This window comes from Macaca fascicularis, chromosome 14 (assembly GCF_037993035.2).
Source record: "Macaca fascicularis isolate 582-1 chromosome 14, T2T-MFA8v1.1".
NCBI lineage: Eukaryota > Metazoa > Chordata > Mammalia > Primates > Cercopithecidae > Macaca > Macaca fascicularis.
Genome location: NC_088388.1, coordinates 8,180,596 through 8,203,042, shown reverse-complemented (window position 1 = coordinate 8,203,042; position 22,447 = coordinate 8,180,596). Strand labels below are relative to the sequence as shown.

The following is a 22,447-nucleotide window of genomic DNA, read 5'->3' as shown; positions in this document are numbered from 1 at the left end:
GATCAAGTGATATAGATCCTAAACTGTTTATTATAAACTACTCAGAAATTACTAGGCTGGCTAGCATTGGTTTCAGTCTTAGTCCCAGGATTGTTAGATCCAGGTAGATGCACGGGTGTGGGAAGTACTTCAGAGGTTTTCTTTTTTTTTTTTTGAGATGGAGTCTTGCCCTGTCTGTCACCCAGGCTGAGTGCAGTGGAGCGATCTCGGCTCACTGCAAGCTCTGCCTCCCGGGTTCATGCTGTTCTCCTGCCTCTCAGCCTCCCAAGTAGCTGGGATTACAGGCACCTGCCACCATGCCTGGCTAAATTTTTATATTTTTAGTAGATACAGGGTTTCACCGTGTTAGCCAGGATGGTCTCGATCTCCCGACCTCGTGATTCGCCTACCTCGGCCTCCCAACGTGCTGGGATTACAGGCGTGAGCCACTGTGCCCAACCTGCACTTCGGAGGTTTTCTATAGCGTGGAAGAAACTTATAGATTGTTATTTCAGACTGGGCAATTTAAAGTTTACTGGGATATTTTATCTTCTATATAAATCCCACCTATAACTCCTTACATTTAGTATTTTCAAGGGACCCACAACATTTCACAAACATTTGTGTTCTTAAGTATTCCTGAATTTAAGGAAAGGAGAAGGGAAAAGCTGAATTATAGAAGGGCTCAGGAATTTACCTGTTGCCAGCTAATTACCAAACGGCAGAACTGGGACCAGAAACTAAAGAGTGGGTAATTTGTGTGCTCATTAAATCTCATTACCAGACCTCCCTTAACTGATTAATCCTTTCTGCTCATGACTCCCTGGAGTAGAGAGAGATTCTGCAGTGCCTCTGGAGTCACTAAATAATGACTGGAGTCTTCAGCTTAAGGACGGTGTATTTACTGAATTCTTATTCGTTGAAAAATAGCAAACTGTGATAACTCCCTACTAACCAGAATATTTTATTAGCTAGTTCACCTACTATGCTGCAATTTATTGTACTATATCACCTTCATTAAAATCCACTTCTATATCACTCTCAGTGTGTGAATCATACATTGAGGTGCCTGGGCCTCTTTCTGGGATAAATACATTAGTCCCAAATACATAATTTAGTCTTCAAAACTTAAAATGTTGGGCCGGGCGTGGTGGCTCACGCCTGTAATCCCAGCACTTTGGGAAGCTAAGGTGGTGGACCACCCAAGGTCAGGAGTTCGAGACCAGCCTGGCCAACATGGTGAAACCCCGTCTCTACTAAAAATACAAAAATTAGCCAGGCATGCCTGTAGTCCCAGCTACTCAGGAGGCTGGAGCAGGAGAATTGCTTGAGCCTTTGAGGGAGAGGTTGCAGTGAGCTGAGATTGTGCCACTACACTCCAGCGTGGGTGACAGAGTGAGACTCCATCTCAAAACAACAACAACAAAAACTTAAAATGTTTTAATTACTCATGAATCCCTGTGTGTCCCACCTTATATTCTAATTCCCTGTTCATTTTATGAATAATTCCTTCCAAATCTATCAAGTGTTCCCAGACACTGTTTGTTGGGAAAGCGACTGTGGGACAGCGATGTGAACTGTTAGTGTCTTGTCCTCCTCTCCTGATTTTGGTCCCCATTTCTAGGTCACAGGCAGTGTTCCCATTTTCAGGAATTGCTTCCTTTGCTAAAGAATGTTGCTGTTCTGTGCCGACACCATTGGGGTGGTTTTGAAAGTTCCCTACTGAGTTTGCCATCCCTGCAGCTAAATGCTTTTGCCAAAGAAATAATTTATTTCCTGATTAAATATTTAGCATTCTATAATTCTAAATTATACCAAAACTACAAATATTTTGAATTTTTAAATTGTTCTCCTTCCAAGTGGCTGAAAGTAATTACAGATGTCACCACATTCATTTATTCAGTCACTTATGTATGCATTCATATAATAAATACTTATTGAGCATCCATTATGTGCCAAACATTGTTCTAGGCACAGGGGATACAGCAGTGATCAAAACAGACAAAAATCCCTGCCATTAAGAAGCACTGAGCAGTGATTCCCCAAAGGAGATCTGCAGACTCTGAAGTCTCTAAGACACTTTCAGGGGGTACAGGAGGCTACAACTATTTTCATGATAATACTGTGGCATTATTTGCCTTTTTCAGCATGTTGACTTTTGCACTGAAAGTACAAAAGCAACAGTGGATAAAGCTGCTGGTGCCTCAGCACAAATGCACCCAATGTCCCAGGAGTCATTGTGTTGTTTACCATCTCATGAGTGAAATAAGAAGATAAAAGGGCTAGGCACAGTGGCGCACCCCTGTGGTCCCAGCTACTTGAGAGGCCAGGGCAGGAGGGTCACTTGAGCCTAGGAGCTGGCTGGAATGAGCTGTTTGTGCCAGTGCACTCCGGCCTGGGCGACAGAGCGAGACTCCGACTCAAAAAAAGGGAGAGAAAGCCAGTTTTGCTTAAGAATGTTCTCAAGAAAGCAGTAAAACTTGTTCATTTATTACATCTCAACCTTGAGTCTGCATCTTTCTCATACTGCGTGTGATGAGATGGGAAGTATACACTGAGCACTTCTGCCTCGCAGCAAAGTACGATGTCTGTCTCTAAGACTAGTGCCTGGGTGAGGTAGAGCTACTGAGTTGTGAACTACAGTAGCTGCTTTTTTTTCATGAACACCATTTTTATTTCAAAGAGGGACTTAGAGACAAACAGGTTATTTAGACTCAGGTGTCTGGAAAGTGTTTTCTTAAAAATGAACAGAGTTACCCTATCAATTCAAGGAAAACAACTTAGTTTTGGTTGCCAATGATAAATAAAATTCCTTTTTTTTTTTTTTTTTTTTTTTTTGAGACAGAGTCTTGCCCTGTTCAGTGGCGTGATCTTGGCTCACTGCAATCTCCATCTCCTGGGTTCAAGCGATTCTCCTGCATCAGCCTCCCGAGTAGCTGGGACTACAGGCGCCCACCACCACGCCCAGCTAATTTGTGTATTTTTGGTAGAGATGGGGTTTAACCATGTTGCCCAGGTTGATCTCGAACCCGTGACCTCAGGTAATCTGCCCACCTTGGCCTCCCAAAGTGCTGGGATTACAGGCATGAGCTACCACATCTGGCCAAAATTTGAGCTTTTAAGTGAAAATTAGAATTTTGGAAAACTTGTTTCTGTCACTGAAAGCTTAAAAGCTTCCCAGTTCTTAAAGACTTTTCTGAAGAAATCAGAAGTGATATTAAAGATTTTGAGTTTTTTATATTGTATAATATATAACATTTGAATATTTTCTAAATGACTAATGCATGAGGTTACAAAATCATGCTGGATAAAAGATCCTTTCAAAGAACAAAATAGACCAGTGGATTGGGTTTTTAACTTTCTATTTTAAAATAATTTTAAATATACCCAAGAGATGCAGGGATAGTCTAAAGAGTTCCTGTATACCCATCCAGCTTCTCCCAATGTTAACATCTCTCTTAAACATGGTACATTTATCAAAACTAAGAAATTATCATTGGTATGATACTATTAATTAAATTAGACTTCAGATTTCCTAGTGTTTTCATTAACATTCTTTTTCTATTAATTGGATTTTAACATATAAGAGTATGAAAGTCTTATTGATATTATTTAAAATTCTACTTTGGAAAAAAAATTTTTACTTTGCAACTAATCTTTAAGAAACTACCACTTAGAGAGTTAATGGTATAGTATCAAAGGAAAATAGTCCACAACTGGCTGGTCACGATGGCTTATACCTGTAATCCCAGCACTTTGGGAGGCCAAGGTGAGAGGATTGCTCAAGCCCAGGAGTTCGAGACCATCCTGGGCAACACAGCAAGACCCCATCTTTACCAAAAATAAAAACTATCTGGGCATGGTGGTGTATGCCTGCAGTCCCAGCTATTTGGCTATTTGGGAGGCTGAGGCAGGAGGATTGCCTAAGCCCAGGAGTTCAAGTTTACCATAAGTTATAATCACACCACTGCACTCCACCCTGGGCAACAGAACAAGACCTTGTCTCTAAAAATAAAAAATAAAAATAAATAAAAAATTCCACAGTTGTCTAGAAAGGCTGTTAAAATGCTCCTCTTTCTTCCAGCTATAGATCACTTTGAGTCTGGATTTTCTGCATATACTCAACCAAACTAGTTTTGCAACACATTGAGTACAAAAATAGGAATGAGAATCTAGTTGTTCTCTATTAAGTCATTCATTAAAAAGATTTACAGAAATGTAAAACTATGCCATCTCCCTCATACACTGCTGTTGGGAATGTAAAATAATGCAGCCACTGTGTTGTTTTGTTTTGCTTTTGTTTTTATTTTAGAGACAAGGTCTTGCTGTGTTGCCCAGGCTGGTCTCAAACTCCTGGCCTCAAGCAATCCTCCCGCCTCGACCTCCCAGTGCCGGGATTATAGGCTTGTGCCACCATGCCTGGTTCTCAAAAGGTTAAAGACAGAGTAACCATATCAGAGTAACCATATATGACTTAGCAATTCTACTCCTAGGTATGTCCCCAAGAGAAATGAAAACACAAAAAATCTAACATGCAAATGTTCGTAACAGAATTATTCACAAGCTAAAAAGTAGAAACAATACAAGTCCATCAACTGATCAATGGATAAATAAAATGTGGTCTAGTCATACAGCTCCGGAATACTACTTGGCAATAAAAAAGAATGAAGTATATCCATGCTCCAGATGGATGAACCTTGAAAACATGATGCTAAGTCAAAGAAGCAAGACACAAAAGGCCACATATTGTATGATTCCATTTATATGAAATAGGCAAATCCTTAGGGTCGGAAAGTAGATTGTAGTTGCCAGGGGTTAGGGTGGGAGATGGGCAGACTGGGGAGGGTGATAATTAAAGAATATGAGGTTTCCTTGTTGAATGATGAGAATGTTCTGGCACTGACTGTGGCGATGGTTGCACAGCTCTAAACATACTAAAAGCCATTGAATTGTACACTTTAAATGGGTGAATTGTATGGTATTTGAATTATATCCCAGTAAAGCTATGATTTTTAAAAAAAACTATGTCTTCTCACTAAATTATTTTTGTTTCGGGAACATATTTTTCGTTTTAAAACTTTGTATATAAACACATAATAGGTTTATTGTTAATTTTAAATGGATTAATAAATATTTTAAAATATCTGTTTTAATTCATAATGTGGTGACTATTGATAGATAAACCTACATAAACAAAATATTAATAGATATATCTACATACACAAAAGCTTTTTGGGATTCTTTCTAGGAGTGTAAAAAGGACCAGGCACAGTGGCTCATGCCTGTAATCCCAGCACTTCAGGAGGCTGAGGTGGGCAAATCACGAGGTCAGGAGATCGAGACCATCCTGGCTAACATGGTGAAACCCCGTCTCTACTAAAAATACAAAAAATTAGCTGGGCATAGTGGCGGGCGCCTGTAGTCCCAGCTACTTGGGAGGCTGAGGCAGGAGAATGGCGTGAACCTGGGAGGCGGAGCTTGCAGTGAGCAGAGATCGTGCCACTGCACTCCAGCCTGGGCGACAGAGCGAGACTACGTCTCAAAAAAAAGAGTGTAAAAAGGTCCTGGCCGGGCGCGGTGGCTCAAGCCTGTAATCCCAGCACTTTGGGAGGCCGAGACGGGTGGATCACGAGGTCAGGAGATCGAGACCATCCTGGTGAACACAGTGAAACCCCGTCTCTACTAAAACTACAAAAAAACTAGCCGGGCAAGGTGGCGGGCGCCTGTAGTCCCAGCTACTCGGGAGGCTGAGGCAGGAGAATGGCGTGAACCCGGGAGGCGGAGCTTGCAGTGAGCTGAGATCCGGCCACTGCACTCCAGCCTGGGCAACAGAGCGAGACTCCGTCTCAAAAAAAAAAAAAAAAAAAAAAAAAAAAAGGTCCTGAGGCCAAAAATTTGAGAATTATTATAGTAAAAGGAAAGAAACAATAAACAAAATAAACGAGAAAATTATATGTAGGCATTCCTTAAAAATTTTGTTTTATTTTATGAGATGGAGTTTCACTCTTGTTGCCCAGGCTGGAGTGCAATGGCACGATCTCAGCTCACTGCACCCTCCGCCTCCCGGGTTCAAATGATTCACCTGCCTCGGCCTCCCAGATTGCTGGGATTACAGGCATGCACCACCACACCTCACTAATTTTTGGATTTTTAGTAGGCATGGGGTTTCACCATGTTGGTCAGGCTGGTCTCAAACTCCTGACCTCAAGTGATCCACCCACCTTGGCCTCCCAAAGCGCTGGGATTACAGGTGTGAACCACCGTATCCAGCCACATTCCTTAAAATCTAATCCATTCCTGAAAATATGTTGGATGGCAGAAGCCTATATTTTATTATTTAAATGGGAAAAATAAGAAATACAGAATATTACAATACTGTAATTGTGGTGTGTAAATTACTCATATTTTGAGTAGGAAGACTAAAAGATGAGCCTATCAAAAATAATAACTATGGGCCAGGTGCAGTTCATGCCTATAATCCCAGCTCTTTGGGAGGCTGAGGTAGCTGGGTCACCTTAGGTCAGGAGTTTGAGACCAGCTGGCCAACATAGTACAACCCTGTCTCTACAGAAAATACAACATTAGCCAGGCATGGTGGCACATGCCTGTAATCCCAGCTACTCAGGAGGCTGAGGCAGGAGAATCACTTGAACCCATGAGGCAGAGGTTGCAGTGAGCCAAGATGGCACCACTGCACTCCAGCCTTGGCAAAAGAGCAAGACTCTATCTCCAAAAAAAAAAAAAAAAAGAGGGAGGTGGGATGAAGTTGAAGTGTAGAGTTTTTATTGGTTTTCTCTTTGCTTCTTTATTTTTTGTTTTTGCAATCAGAGTTAAGTTACCATTCAGTTTTTAACGATGGGTTGTAAGATGTTATTTGCAAGCCTCATGGTAACCGCAAATCAAAAAACCCTGTAACAGATACACAAAAAGCAAAAAAATAAAAAGCAAGAAATTAAAACATACCATCCGAGAAAATCACTTTCACAAAAAGAAAGACAAGAAGGAAAGAAGGAAGGAAGACCACAAAACAACCAGAAAACAAATAACAAAATGGCAATAGTAAGTCCTTACTTATCAATAATAACATTGAATATAAATGGACAAAATTCTGCAATCAAAAGACATGGAGTAGTTGAATGCATTAGAAAACAAGACCCAGCTGGGCATGGTGGCTCATGCCTGTAATCCCAGCACTTTGGGAGGCTAAGGTGGGCAAATCACGAGGTCAGCATTTCAAGACCAGCCTGGCCAACATGGAGAAACCCCATCTGTACTAAAAATACAAAAAATTAGCTTGGTGTGGTGGTGCACGCCTGTAATCCCAGCTACTCGGGAGGCTGAGGCAGGAGAATTGCTCGAATCTGGGAGGCGGAGGTTGCAGTGAACCCAGATTGCACCACAGCACTCCAGCCCAGGCAACAGTGCAAGACTCTGTCTCAAAAAAACAAAACAAAACAGGACCCAGCTAGGCACAGTGGCTCATGCCTATAATCCCAGCACTTTGGGAGGCTGAGGCGAAAGTATTGCTTGAGCCCAGGGGTTTGAGACCAGCTTGGGCAGCATAGTGGAATCCTGTGTCTACAAAGAATTTGAAAAATTAGCTGGGTGTAGTGGTAGACCTACTCAGGAGTCTGAGGTAGGAGGATCACTTGAGCTCAGGAGGTTAAGGCTAAAATGAGCTATGATTGTGCCAGTGCACTCCACCTTGGGCAACAGAGTGAGATGCTGTCTCAGAAAAACAAAAACAAAACCATGACCCAAACATCTGTTGCCTACGAGAAACACGCTTGACCTGTAAAGACACATAGAGACTAAAAATAAAGGGTTGGAAAAATATACTCTATGCAAATGGAAACCAAAAAAAAAGAGTAGGCATAGCTATACTTACATCAGACAAAATAGATTTCAAGACAAAAATTGTAAAAATTGACAAGGTCATTATATAACGATAAAGGGGTCAACTCAGCAAGAGGATAACAATTGTAAATATATATGCACCTAACACTGGAGCACCGAGATATATAAATCAGATATTATTAGAGCTAAAGAGAGTGTTAGACTCCAGTACAACAATAGCTAGAGACTTTAACACCCCACTTTCAGCATTGGACAGATTATCCAGACAAAATAAACTAAGAAACATCAGACTTAACTGCACTATAGACCAAATGGACCTAATAGATATTTACAGAACATTTCTTCCAATGGCTGCAGAATACACTTTTTTTTTCCTTAGCACGTGGATCATTCTCAAGGATAGGCCATATGTTAGGTCACAAAACAAGTCTTAAAACATTAAAAAAAAAAAAGGTGAGGCCAGGCATGGTGACTCACGCCTGTAATCCCAGCACTTTGGGAGGCCAAGGTGGGTGGATCACGAGGTCAAGAGATCAAGATCATCCTGGCCAACATGGTGACACCCCATCTCTCCTAAAAATACAAAAATTAGCTGGGCGTGGTGGCAGGTGCCTGTAGTCACAGCTACTCAGGAGGCTGAGGCAGGAGAATTGCTTGAATCCTGGAGGTGGAGGTTGCAGTGAGCGGAGATTGTGCCACTGCACTCCAGCCTGGGCAACAGAGCGAGATTCTGTCTCAAAAAAAAAAAAAAAGTTGAAATAATATCAAGCATCTTCCCTGACCATAATGGAATAAAACTAGAAATCAATAACAAGGAATTTCGAAAGCAATACACACACATGGAATTAAACCATATACTCCTAAATGACCAGTGGGTCAATGAATAAATTAAGAAGGAAACTGAAATTTTCTTGAAACAAATGATAATGGAAACATAACATATCAAAACCTATGGGATACATCAAAAGCAGTACCAAGGGGGAAGTTCATAGCTAAGTGCCTACATCAAAAAAGAAGAAAAACTTCAAATAACCTAATGATGCTTCTTAAAGAACTAGAAAAGCAAGAGCAAACCAAACCCCAAATTAGTAGAAGAAAAGAAATAATGAACATCATAGCAGAAATAAATAAATTTGAAAAAAAAAATCAACAAAACAACTTTTGGATTTTTGTGTGTGTTTTGTTTTGTTTTGTTTTTGAGATGGAGTCTTGCTCTGTCACCCATGCTGGAGTACAGTGGTGCAATGTCAGCTCATTGCAACCTCTGCCTCCCAGGTTCAAGTGATTCTCCTGCCTCAGCCTCCCAAGTAGTTGGGATTACAGGTGTGCACCACCATGACGGCTAATTTTTGTATTTTTAGTAGAGACGAGGTTTCACCTTATTTGCCAGGCTGGTCTCAAACTCCCAAACTCAGGTGATCCGCTTGCCTTGGCCTTCAGTGCTGGGATTACAGGCATGAGCCATCATACCCGGCCAAAGAGTTGTTTTTTGAGAAGACAAAATAGACAAACCTTTAGCCAGACCAACTAAGAAAAAGAGAAGACACAAATAAATCAGAGATGAAAAAAGAGGTGACTGACATTGCAGAAATTCAAAGGATCATTAGTGGCTGCTATGAGCAGCTGTATATCAATAAACTGGAAAACCTAGAAGAAATGGATAAATTCCAGGGAAGATACAGCCTACCAAGATTGAACCATGAAAAAATTCAAAACCTGAATAGACCAGTAACAAAAAAAAAAAAAAAATAGCTAGATGCCATCAACATAGTCTCCCAGCAAAGAAAAGCCCAGGCTTTGTTAGCTTCACTGCTGAATGTTACCAAACATTTAAGAAGAACTATTCCAAAACATAGAGAATACTTCCAGACTCAATCTGTGAGACCAGTATTCCCCTGATACCAAAACCAAAGAAAGTGACAGGGCAGTATCTCTGATTAACATTGATGCAGAAATCGTCAAGAAAATACTAGCAAACAGAGTTCAGCAACACGTTAAAAACATCATTCATCATGACCAACTGAGATCCCGCGGATGCGCAAGGATGGTTCAGCATACACAAATCAATTAATGTGATACATCATATCAACAGAATGAAGGACAAAACCCATGTGATAATCTCAATTGATGCTGAATGGCTGGGCATTGTGGCTCCCGCCTGTAATCCCAGCACTTTGAGAGGCCAAGGTAGATAGATCGCTTGAGGCCAAGAGTTTGAGACCAGCCTGGGCAACATGGCAAAACCTCATCTCTGGTGGGGGGAATGTATATATACACACATATATATGTATATATTTTTTTTCTGAAAAAGCATTTGATAAAATTAAACAAGCCTTCATGATAAAAATCCTCAAAAAATGGATATGAAAGAAACATACCTCAACACAATAAAAACTGTATGTGACAGACCCATAGCTTGTATCAGACTGAACGGAGAAAAAAACTGAAAGCCTTTCCTTTAAGATCTGGAACAAGACAAGGATCCCCACTTTCACCACTGTTATTCAGTATAATAACTAGAAGTCCTAACTAGAGCAGTCAGGCAAGTGAAAGAAATAAAGGCATCCAGATTGGAAAGGAAGAAGTCAAATTATCCTTGTTTGCAGATGATATGCTCTTATATGTGGAAAAACCTACACTTCACAAAATAACTAGTAGAACTGATAAACAAAATCAGTGAAGTTGCAGGATACGAAATCAACATACAGAAATCAGTAGTATTTCTATATGTCAACAGTGAACAATCTGAAAAATCAAGAAAGTAATCCCATTTACAAGAGCTACAAGTAAAATAGGATACCTAGGAATAAACTTAACCAAAGAAGTGAAAGATGTCTATATTAAAAACTGTAAAACATTGATGCAAGAAATTTAAAGATATTCCATATTCATGGATTGGAAGAATCAATATTGTTAAAATGTCCATACCACCCAAAGCAATCTACAGATTCAGTGCAATCCCTATCAAAATACCAATGACATTCTTCACAGAAATAGAAAAAACAATCCTAAAATGTATATGGAACCACAGAAGACCCAGAATAGCCAAAGCCATCCTGAGCACAAAGAAGAAACCTAGAGAAATCACATTATCTGACTTCAAATTATACTACAGAACTATAGTAACCAAAACAGCCTGGTACTGGCATAAAAACAAACACCTACACCAATGGAAGAGAATAGAGAATCTGGCAATAAATCCATACATCTACAGTGAACTAATTTTCAACAAAGGTGCCAAGAGCATATATTGGGGAAAGGACAATCTCCTCAATACATGATGCTGGAAAAACTGGATATCCACATGCAGAGGGATGAAACTAGACTCTTATCTCTCACTATATACAAAAATCAGATAAAAATTGACTGGATGCTTAAATCTAATACCTGAAACTATGACACTACGAAAAGAAAACATTTTTCCAACTGCTTTGGCCACTAAAATAATAAAAATAAAAGAAAACATTGGGGGAACTCTCTAGGAAATTGATCTGGGCAGAGATTTCTTGTGTAATACCCAGCACTGGCAACCAAAGCAAAAATGGACATATGGGATCACATCAAGTTAAAAAGCTTCTGGGCCAGGCGCAGTGGCTCATGCTTGTAATCCCAGCACTTTGAGAGGCCGACAAGGGATCCCTTGTCCATCTGACAAGGGATTAATAACCAGAATATATAAGGAGCTCAAACAACTCAGGAAAATATCTAATAATCCTATTAAGAAATGGGCAAATGATCTGAATAGACATCTCTCAAAAGAAGACCTACAAATGATGAACAGGCATATGAAAGGGTGTGCAACATCATTGATTATCAGAGAAATGCTAATCAAAACTACAATGAGATATCATCTCACCCTGGTTTAAATGGCTTTTATCCAAAAGACAGGCAATAGTGAATGCTGGTGAGGATGTAGAGAAAAGGGAACCCTCATACACTATTGGTAGGAATGTAAATTAATACAGTGAATATGGAAAATAGTATGGAGGTTCCTCAAAAAACCAAAATAGTCCCATGTAGCACTATTCACAATAGCCAAGATTTGGAAGCACCTAAGTGTCCATCAAAAGATAAATTGATGAAGAAAATGGTACATACACATAATGGAGTACTATGCAGCCATAAAAAAGAATGAGGTCCTGTCATTTGCAATAACATGGATGGAACTGGAGGATATTATGTTAAATAAGCCAGGCACAGAAAGACATACTTTGAATGCTCTCACTTACTTCTGGGAGTTAAAAATTGAAGTCATGGAGATAGTCTAATGATGGTTACCACAGGTTTGTATGGGCAGTGGGGCTGTGACGATAGTTAATGGATACAAAAACATAGAATGAATAAGATCCGGTATTTGGCCAAGCATGGTGGCTCACGCCTGTAACCCTAGCACTTTGGAAGGCTGAGGTGGGAAGATCCCTTGAGTCCAGTAGTTTGAGAGCAGCCTGAGCACTGTAGTGAAACCCAATCTCTTTTTTTTTTTTTTTTTGAGACAGAGTCTCGCTCTGTTGCCCAGGCTGGAGTGCAGTGGCATGATCTTGGCTCACTGCAAGCCCCGCCTCCCGGGTTCACACCATTCTCCTGCCTCAGCCTCCTGCGTAGCTAGGACTACAGGCGCCCACCACCACGCCTGGCTAATTTTTTGTATTTTTAGTAGAGACAGGGTTTTACCATGTTAGCCAAGATGGTTTTGATCTCCTGACCACCTGATCCGCCCACCTTGGCCTCCCAAAGTGCTGGGATTACAGGCATGAGCCATCACGCCTGGCCCCATCTCTATTTTTTAAAAACTTTTTTTTTTTTTGAGACGGAGTTTCGCTCTTGTTGCCTAGGCTGCAATGCAATGGCACAATCTCAGCTCACTGCAACCTGCACCTCCCAGGTTCAAGTTATTCTTCTGCCTCAGCCTCCCAAGTAGCTGGGATTACAGGCACGCACAACCATGCCCAGCTAATTTTTGTATTTTTAGTTAGAGACGGGATTTCACCATGTTGCCCAGGCTGGTCTTGAACGCCTGACCTCAGGTGGTCCACCCGCCTCGGCCTCCCAAAGTGCTGGGATTACAGGCATGAGCCACCATGCCCAGCCAAAAAAATTTTTTAATTATAAAATTTTTTTAAAGTGTTTTAAAGATCTGTGATATTTTATAGTGCAACAGGGCAATTACAGTCAATGTTAATTTATAGTACATTTAAAACTGAAAGTATAATTGGAATATTTGTAACATAAATAAATGATAAATGCTTGAGGTGATGGACCCCATATAACCTGATGTGATTATTACATGTCGTATGCCTGATCAAAATGTCTTATGTACTTCATAAATATACCTACTATATGCCCATAAAAATTATTAATTAAAAAATTGAAATAAAGAATAAATGAAAAATAACAGTTATTCTTCAGACATCCAAGAAACCCCAACCAGTTTCCTCAAATATCACTATAATACTCTTAATTTTTTTTTTTCGAGAAGGGGATCTCACTATGTTGCCCAGGCAGCCCTTGTACTCCTGGGCTCAAGCTATCCTTCCACTTCTGCCTCCTTAAGTGCTGGGATTATAGATGTGAGCCACCACACCCAGCAACAATACTGTTAAACATCTATATGAAAAGAATTTTTGGTTTAAATTAAAAGCATTTAAAACACCAGTAACCTGGCTAGTCGCAGTGGTTCGTGCCTGTAAATCCCAGCACTTGGGAGGCCAAGGCAGGTGGATCACCTGAGGTCAGCAGTTCAAGATGAGCCTGGGCAACATGGTGAAACCCCATCTCTACTAAAAATACGAAAATTAGCTGGGCGTTGTGGCGCACTCCTGTAGTGCCAGCCACTTGGGAGGCTGAGGCAGGAGAATCACTTGAGCCTGGGAGGCGGAGGTTACAGTAAGTCAAGATTGTGCCACTGTACTATAGCCTGTGCAACATAGTGAGACTCCATCTCAGAATAATAGTAATAAAACACCTGTAACCTAATTTTAAAAATATATTAATATTAATAAATATTTTAATGTGCTATAATGTTACTTTAATATTTAGATATAAATGGTTTTGCTTCTATACTGCAAATGAAGATATACTGTTATATAGATAAACAAATGATACAAAAGTATATTAAAAATAATTTTGAAATTGGACCCTGGTTGGTAGTGTCCCAGGCACCTGGAAGAAGCAAATACTGGAACCCATGAAAGCTAAACCCTTGAGGAAGGGTAGGAAAGACAAGGACAGTAGCGCACCGTGCTTGAAAGGGCCGGACCTGGCTGTGATCCCGTAATACACTGCACTCTGCGTCCTGCTACCTGCACACGCAGATTCCTTCTAGCGAGTTTGAAATTCAGATAGTGAATTTGGGATAGAAAGTTTTACAGGTATTTAGAGCACATACTTGGGTGATGATAGTTAATATGATCGTATAATGAGGCTACTGCTATTGGAAGGTGATGTCTGATAGTGACAATAAATAAGATAAAGGGGATGGAGAGGGCTGGGGTGGAGGAAGTTAACAGATTCCCTACGGTGGTCACGGTAGACCTGGTTGAGAAGATGACTTTTACCTAAAGACTTTGAAGGAGGTGAGGGCCGTTCAGGTATCTGGAAGAAGAGCCTTCCAGGCAGAGGGAAGAGCCAGGACCAGGCCCTAAGGCCTTCATATTCTATGAATATATGCTCTGAGCCGAGAAATCTGAAAAGAACCCTAAGCACTGATTACTTTTTTCAACTTTTATTTTGGAAAAAATTCAAACATGCAAAAGTAGACAGAGTAGTTTACAATTCCCTTGATCCCCTTTCCAAGCTGTAATGGTTATCAACTCATCGCCAGTCTTGTTTCATCTGTGTCCCCATCTGTTTCCCTTCACCAGTGTTATTTTGAGGTAATCCATACATCATAACATTTCACCCACAAATATTCCAATATGTAATTAAAAAATGTAGGCAGTATTTTTAAACAAAACCACAATACCGTTATCACACCTTGGCCAGACACGGTGGCTCACGCCTATAATCCCAGCACTTTGGGAGGCCAAGACAAGTGGATAACTTGAGATCAGGAGTTCAAGGCCAGCCTGGCCAACATTATAAAACCTCGTCTCTACTAAAACTACAAAAATTAGCCGGGCGTGATGGCATGCACCTGTAATCCCAGCTACTTGGGAGGCTGAGGCAAGAGAGTCACTTGAACCTGGGAGGCGGAGACTGCAGTGAGCCGAGATCACGCCCCTGTACTCCAGCCTACTCAACAGAGCAAGACTCTAAAATAACAAAACAAAAACCTTAGTATCACGAAATCAGTGCTCAAATTTCCAGTTGTGGCATGAATCTCATAAATGTGTGGAAAGTCTTGTGGGAGAGAGTGGCTGTCAGTTTTGCTTTTTATAGTTTATTTGATGCATTCAGTCTTCAGTTGCCACTGTAGCGCTCGAGCTTCCGGGAGTCCTGAGGCCCTGGCCTGTGTGTGGGCTGACTGTGCTTCTGCTGTTATTTTATTTTTGTTGTTGTTTTTTGAGACAGGGTCTCACTCTGTTGCCCAGGCTGGAGTGCAATGATATGATCTTGGCTTATTATTATTATTATTATTATTATTATTTTTGAGACGGAGTCTTGCTCTGACCCCCAGGCTGGAGTGCAGTGGCGTGATCTTGGCTCACCGCAAGCTCCGCCTCCCGGGTTCACGCCATTCTCCTGCCTCAGCCTCCCGAGTAGCTGGGACTACAGGCGCCCGCCACCACGCCTGGCTAATTTTTTTTGTATTTTTAGTAGAGACGGGGTTTCACCGTGTTAGCCAGGATGGTCTCGATCTCCTGACATCGTGATCCGCCCGCCTCAGCCTCCCAAAGTGCTGGGATTACAGGCGTGAGCCACCGTGCCCAGCATGATCTTGGCTTATTGCAACCTCTGCCTTCTAGGCTCAAATGATTCTCCCACTTCAGCTTCCTGAGTAGCTGGGATTACAAGTGCACACCACCACGCCCGGCTAATATTTGTATTTTTTTAGAGACGAGGTTTGCCAGTTTTGCTCAGGCTGGTCTCGAATTCCTGGGAAAGTGCTGGGATTACAGGTGTGAGCCACCGTGCCCGGCATGATCTTGGCTTATTGCAACCTCTGCCTTCTAGGCTCAAATGATTCTCCCACTTCAGCTTCCTGAGTAGCTGGGATTACAAGTGCACACCACCACGCCCGGCTAATATTTGTATTTTTTTAGAAACGAGGTTTCCCAGTTTTGCTCAGGCTGGTCTTGAATTCCTGGGAAAGTGCTGGGATCACAGGCGCCACCACACCCAGCCTTCTGCTGATTTTATACCCAGCCTTCCCCCTGTGGCCGTTACCCATAGTCAGCATCACTATAGAATGACATAACCATCAGGGCTCTACTTCCTTGGTCTCATTTTGGCCTCATGAGTGGCCGAGGCATTTTTCCATGTGTGGAATTTTCCCCTAAGGGTCAGCACCACAGCATAGTACCATTTCAACAGAACAATTCCCAGAGTAATCACAGCTTTGCCGAAGATGAGAGATGAGCAGCTCAAAACTTGTCATCAATTATAAACAGAGATGGGTGTGGGGCTCAAGTCTATGTAATCCCAGCACTTTGGGAGGCCACGGCAGTAGGATTGCTTGAGCCCAAGAGTTCAAGACCAACCTGGGCAATATAGCAACACCCCATCTCTACAAGTAAAAAATAAAAATAGTAAAAATAGTGTTTCAATGAGCAGCTCCTTGTTTACAGATTTTCTTCTTTTTAAAACTCATTCCTGGCCCAGTGTGGTGGCCTGTAATTCTAGCACTTTGGGAGGCTGAAGTGGGAAGATTATTTGAGCTCAGAAGTTAAAGACCAGCCTGGGCAACATAGTGAGACCTCGTCTCTTTTTTTATTAAAAAAAAAAAAAAAAAGAAAAAGAAAAAAACCATTCCCTCCAAGGTCATGGGATCAAGGGGGAAAAAAGAAAATAATATATAAAAATCATGCCCTTAGAATTTATTGTTTTGGATTACAATTTTTGAATGGAAATGTTTCTTTTTTGCCAGGCTACTTTCTAAAAGGGTTACTGTAATTTACTTTGCTTCAACAATGAATGAATTTGGAAATCCTACCACATCCTTACCAACTTTGGATGTTGTGGGGTTTTTTTATTATTGGTATTAATTTTTAAACTGCTTATTTTTTTTAGACAAATTTATTCAACACCGTTTATTTGTGTGCTGGGAATCATATTGAACAAGACATATCTTTGTCTTATGGATCTTGAAGTTTAGTGAGATTCAGTAACTGGCAGTAAGAGGGCTGTCTAACCCAAATATTAGGTTTGGAGCAGGGGAGGTTAAAGAGGAAGTTCTGGGAAAAAAAAAAAAAAATTTCAGCTGAGATCTGAAAGATGAGTTGGTTACTTGTGTTCAGAAGCCAAAAAAAGCATCCAAGAAGAGAAGAAAAGTACATGAAAAGCCCAGAGACAAGACAGTGTGCCTGGGGAGTCAGAGGGAGGATCACTTGAAGTCAGGAGTTCGAGGCCAGCCCGACCAACATGGCAGTAAGAGGGCTGTCTAACCCAAATACTGGGTTTGGAGGGTGGGGAGGTTAAAGAGGAAGTTCTTGGGGGAAAAAAAAAAAGGAACGGTGGGCAGGGAGGGTCATACACACCCTGGAGGCTGACACTACCGGCCTCTTCCCCAGGAGTGCTGGGAACTCGCAGGCATTAACAAATCATTTTGCTGTGATAACCCTTTATGCACCCTACAGCATCATACATGTAAAATCAGACTTATGGTAGAGGCTTGATTCAAATAAGTACAGTAAGGATTCATGAAATATTTGGACTGGTAAGAATGTTTGGGCCGGGTGTGGTGACCCATGCCTGTAATCCTAGCACTTTGGGAGGCTGAAGCGAGCTGATCATCTGAGGGCAGGAGTTCAAGGCCAGCACATGGTGAAACCCCATCTCTACTAAAAATACAAAAAAAATTCGCCGGGCGTTGTGGCAGGCACCTGTAGTCCCAGCTACTCAGGAGGCTGAGGCAGGAGAATCGCTTGAACCCAGGAGGCGGAGGTTGCAGTGAGCCGAGAGCGCACCACTACAGTCCAACCTGGGCGACAGAATGAGACTCGTCTCAAAAAAAAATAAAATTTAATTTTTTTTTTTTTTTAAAGAATGCTTATAGAGTTTAGAAGTTGTTTGCAAACATAGTATTTCTTTTGGTCTGATTTTTGGTGACACAGGTTTGACAGATTTTTTTTTTCTTTTTATTATTAATATTATTTGAGACAGGGTCTCGCTCTGTCACCCAGGCTGGAGTGCAGTGGCAGGATCATGACTCACTGCAGGCTCGAACTCCCAGGCTCAGGTGATCCTCGCATCTCAGCCTCCTGAGTAGCTGGGACTACAGGCATGTGTACCCCCACCGAGACAAATTTTTTATTTTTTGTAGAAACAGGAGTCTCACTATGTTGCCCCAGGCTAGTCTCAAACTCCTGAGTCCAAGCAGTCCTTCTACCTCAGCCTCCCAAACTGCTGGGATTACTGGCATGAGCCACTGCACCTGGCCAAACAGACTTTTCTTCTCGGTTTCAGGGTTCAAAAAGAATTCTTCGCTCCAACGAGATCGTCCTTCCAGCTAGTGGACTGGTGGAAACAGAGCTCCAATTAACCTTCTCCCTTCAGGTGAGACTCTCCTAATCTTAGGCCCCTAAGATGCTATATCCTGGCTAGTCCCTAGACAGTCCACTAACCCAGAGACTGTTTTATCCCAGAGCCCCAATTCCCCAACTTGGGTGGGAATGAATAAAAGTCACCTGGAGGTTTATGGCTGGCCTGGAGAGCCAAAGCAACCCCTTAGCCATCCACGGTAAGGGTGTAGAAACCTGGGTAGGCACCATGGCTCCTTCCCTTCCTCTGCCTTGGCTAACAATTGTTAGCCATCTGCTACACCCCATCACCTCTCCTTAGTGATCCTCGCACCCCCCGTGGACCGTGCCACCTTCAGCCTCCACATCGGGTTCTCCGTCCTTCCCCTCTACTCCTTATCCCTCCTAGTCGGTGTCCCTTTCATCATAATTCCAGTAATTCCATGCCCGAATTGAAACACACGGAGAAAACACCTGATAAAGTGGCAAGGAAAGAGACAGTTTTCTGAACGGGTGTGGACCCGAGGGCCGTGGCGTGGAAGCCAGGCACCAAGCTGAATCAGTTCCACCAGCAGCAACTTCATGGCTCTCCTTTCAACCCTGATTGTCCCCTTTTACAGACAGGAAGAATTGAAGCACAGAAAGATTGTATGTCCTCTAGAACCCCTCAAGGACCCAGCTGCTCATTAACCATCCTTGACTCTGTGTTTTATATTTCATAGTACCCTCATTTCCTTAAGCGAGATGCCAACAAGCTGCAGATCATGCTGCAACGGAGAAAACGTTACAAGAATCGGACCATCTTGGGCTATAAGACCTTGGCCGTGGGACTCATCAACATGGCAGAGGTGAGAGGAACACAGTCTCCAGACTGTTGGCCTTTGAGTCACAGAGCCCACGGGAGACACCAGCCCAGCCATTTGAGCCTTCCAGATGATTTTCCCAGCCTGCTGGCTAAGTGCTTAATTCTGTTTTACAAGTTAATTATTTGTTGAAAATTCAGAATATACTTGTTTTTATCAAGTACTTTTCCTTCATGAAAAGTTTTAACTTTTAAAAAGGTAAAGCTCAAAAAATTACATAAAATTTCAAACTTTCAGAAAAGTTACAAGAATAGTACGAAGAATTCCCATATGTGGATTCATCCAAGTTCTTTAACATATTACCACATTTCTTATTCTCTCCTCATAGACATATTGTTAGGTATTATTTTCTGAGCCAACTTTCTGAGAGTAGGTTGCAGGCACGACGCCCCATTACACGTTAATACTGCGCCATGTTAACTTCCTTAACATGAGAATACTCTGCTGTCTAAACTCCCTGCCACCATCAAGATCAGGACACTAACATTGAGATAAGATTGCCATCTAACTCACAGTCCCTGTTCCAATTGTGCTGAGTGTCTCAGTGATCTCTATCCCCTTTATGGGTCTGGGATTGATCTAGGATTACGTGCCGCATGTCACTGTGTCCTTTGTCCCCTTCAGTCTGCAGCAGCCCCTAGGTTTTGCTTACCTTTCATGCCCTTGACATTTTTTAAGCGCACAGGCTGGTTACTTTCTTGAATACTCCTCAGTCCAGGTTAGCCTGATGTTGCCTCAAGATTAGATTCCATCTGTGTGTTTCTGGCAGCGTTACCACAGAAGTGTTCTGTTCTCAGTGCAGCTTAGGCAGCACCTGATGTCAGTTGGTTCCTTTCCTGGGGATATTAACTTTTAATTTTTTTTTTTATTTTTACTTTTTTTTTTTTTTTTGGAGACAGAGTCTCACTCTGTAACCCCCACCTCCTGGGTTCAAGTGATTCTCTTACCTTAGCCTCCCGAGTAGCTGGAACTACAAGCGTGCACCACCATGCCCAGCCAATTTTTTTTTTTTTTTTGTATTTTTAGTAGAGACTGGGTTTCACATGTTGGCCAGGATGGTCTCAATCTCCTGACCTTGTGATCCGCCTGCCTTGGCCTCCCAAAGTCCTGAGATTACAGGTGTAAGCCACCACGCCCAGCCTTTACTTTCTTTTTTTTTTTTTTTTTAAGAGACAAGATCTTGCTGTGTTGTCCAGGCTGGCTGGTCTCAAACTCCTAGGCTCAAGCAATCCTCCCTCCTCCGCCTCCCAAAGTGCTGGGATTATATGCATGAGCCTCTGTGCCCGGCCTGATATTATCACTTGGTTAACATGGAGTCTGCAGGGTTTTTCCACCACAAAGTTAATTAATAAGCATTTTTACTTACTGGAAAAAAATATTTTACGGGGAGATAAATATATTATGGGGAGAAAAAGGTAGGTAACTTATCTTTTTCTTTTATCACATTTTCACCTACTGGTTTTAGCATCTATTCATGATTCTTGCCTTAATTGGTCATCACTATACTTTGATGCTTACCAGACAGTGAATTTCTAATCCCACCATTCCTTACATATTTATTAATTGGCTTTTTTTTTTTTTTTTTTCCCCCTGAGAGGGAGTCTCACTTCATTACCCAGGCTTGAGTGCACTGGCACAATCTCTGCTCACTGCAAACTCTACCTCCTGAGTTCCAGCGATTCTCCTGCCTCAGCCTCCAGAGTAGCTGGGATTACAGTGGCCCGCCACCAGGCCCAGCTAACTTTTTTGTATTTTTAGTAGAGACGGGGTTTCACCATGTTGTCCAGGCTGGTCTTGAACTCCTCGCCTCAAGTGATCCGCCTGCCTTGGCCTCCCAAACTGCTGGGATTACAGGTGTGAGCCACTGCTCCCAGCCTCATTAATTGGCTTTCTGTAGTAAGATAGTGCTTTGCCTTTGCTCTCATTTATTTGTGTCAGTTGTGGACCGCGGATTCCTGTTTTATTTGATGGGGCTGAATCTGCTACTATCATTTTTTTATTTTGATGCACAGACTTGTCAGGTTTGGCCCGTGGGAGCCCCTTCATGCCAGCTTCGAGTCCTTTGTACTGTATCTCATCATTCTTTACATCCTACCATACTTTCTGGTACAAAACATTTCAGGCTCATCTTGTACTTTCCCTGACCCAGTCCCAGAATGAGCAGATTCCCCAAGGAGCCCTGGTTCTTTTCAGTGGAGAATGGTGTTCAGAAACCAAGATCTGGGTACCAGGAGTGCCCATGTCCCCAACTTGGTGTCATCTACTCCCACTGAGCAGACAGAGCTGAGAGAGATCTGTCTGTATGCACACATGTGCTCATGTCTACACACACGTCACAGCTCCTTTCAGGTCTAGGTCCAGATCTGTCTAACCATGAGCACGCATCGGTAATTTCAGTTCCAACCCAATGGCTTTTTATAGCTTTTATTTCTCCATATTTCTGATTCCCTTTTGGAATGGTAAGAAGTCAGGCTATGATTATTCTCAATACATGTACTCACTAGTGAAGCTCCCTGGGTGCCAGGCAGTTCCTCTCAGCCCTAACGGGAAGAAGAAAGCAGCCACTGATCTGTTTTTAAAATTATTTCTGTACTTTAATAAATAGGAACAATTTTGTGCCCATGATAGAAAATTTGAGATAGTCCCAGCCCGTCTTTCTGTCCTGCTCAGTGAGTGTTTGTGTCAGTGTGGAGACAGGGGGCAGTGAATTCCCACCAGCACCCCCTGCCCCTGCTACGCCAGGCGCTGCCATTCCCTGTAGACTGGGCTCCTTTTCCTTATTGCCAGTGATAGGCGACCACCACCTGTAGGCCTGGCCTCACCCAGACTCAAGAGCAAGTTTCTCTGTAAAGGACTTACACTAAAATTAGTCCTAGAGATTAGCAACTATTTCTTTTGTTCCCTCCCTCCCTCCCTCCCTTCTTTCCTTCCTTCCTTCCTTCCTTCCTTCCTTCCTTCCTTCCTTTTTCTTCCTTTCTTTCCTTTCCCTCCCTCTCTCCCTCGCTCACCTGCTCTCTCTCCTCTCTCTCTCTCTCTTTTTCTTTCTTTCCATCTTTCTTTCTTTTCTTTTCTTTTTCTTTTCTTTCTTCCTTTTTTCTTTTTTTTTTTTTTTTTTTTTGAGATAAGAGTCTC

At 42.1% G+C, this 22,447-nt stretch overlaps 1 protein-coding gene across 5 annotated transcripts in view; it reads left to right on the top strand.

The window, feature by feature from the left end:
- The window catches only part of PACS1 (phosphofurin acidic cluster sorting protein 1), a 174,679-nt gene that overhangs the window by 120,570 nt on the left and 31,662 nt on the right, over window positions 1-22,447 (top strand). For all 5 annotated transcript variants that reach the window (XM_065527919.2, XM_045370573.2, XM_045370574.3 and 2 more), the window contains exons 3-4: window positions 18,400-18,489; window positions 19,175-19,300. In XM_065527919.2, coding sequence (XP_065383991.1) covers window positions 18,400-18,489; window positions 19,175-19,300 — 216 coding nt within the window. The remainder of the gene's footprint in view (window positions 1-18,399; window positions 18,490-19,174; window positions 19,301-22,447) is intronic.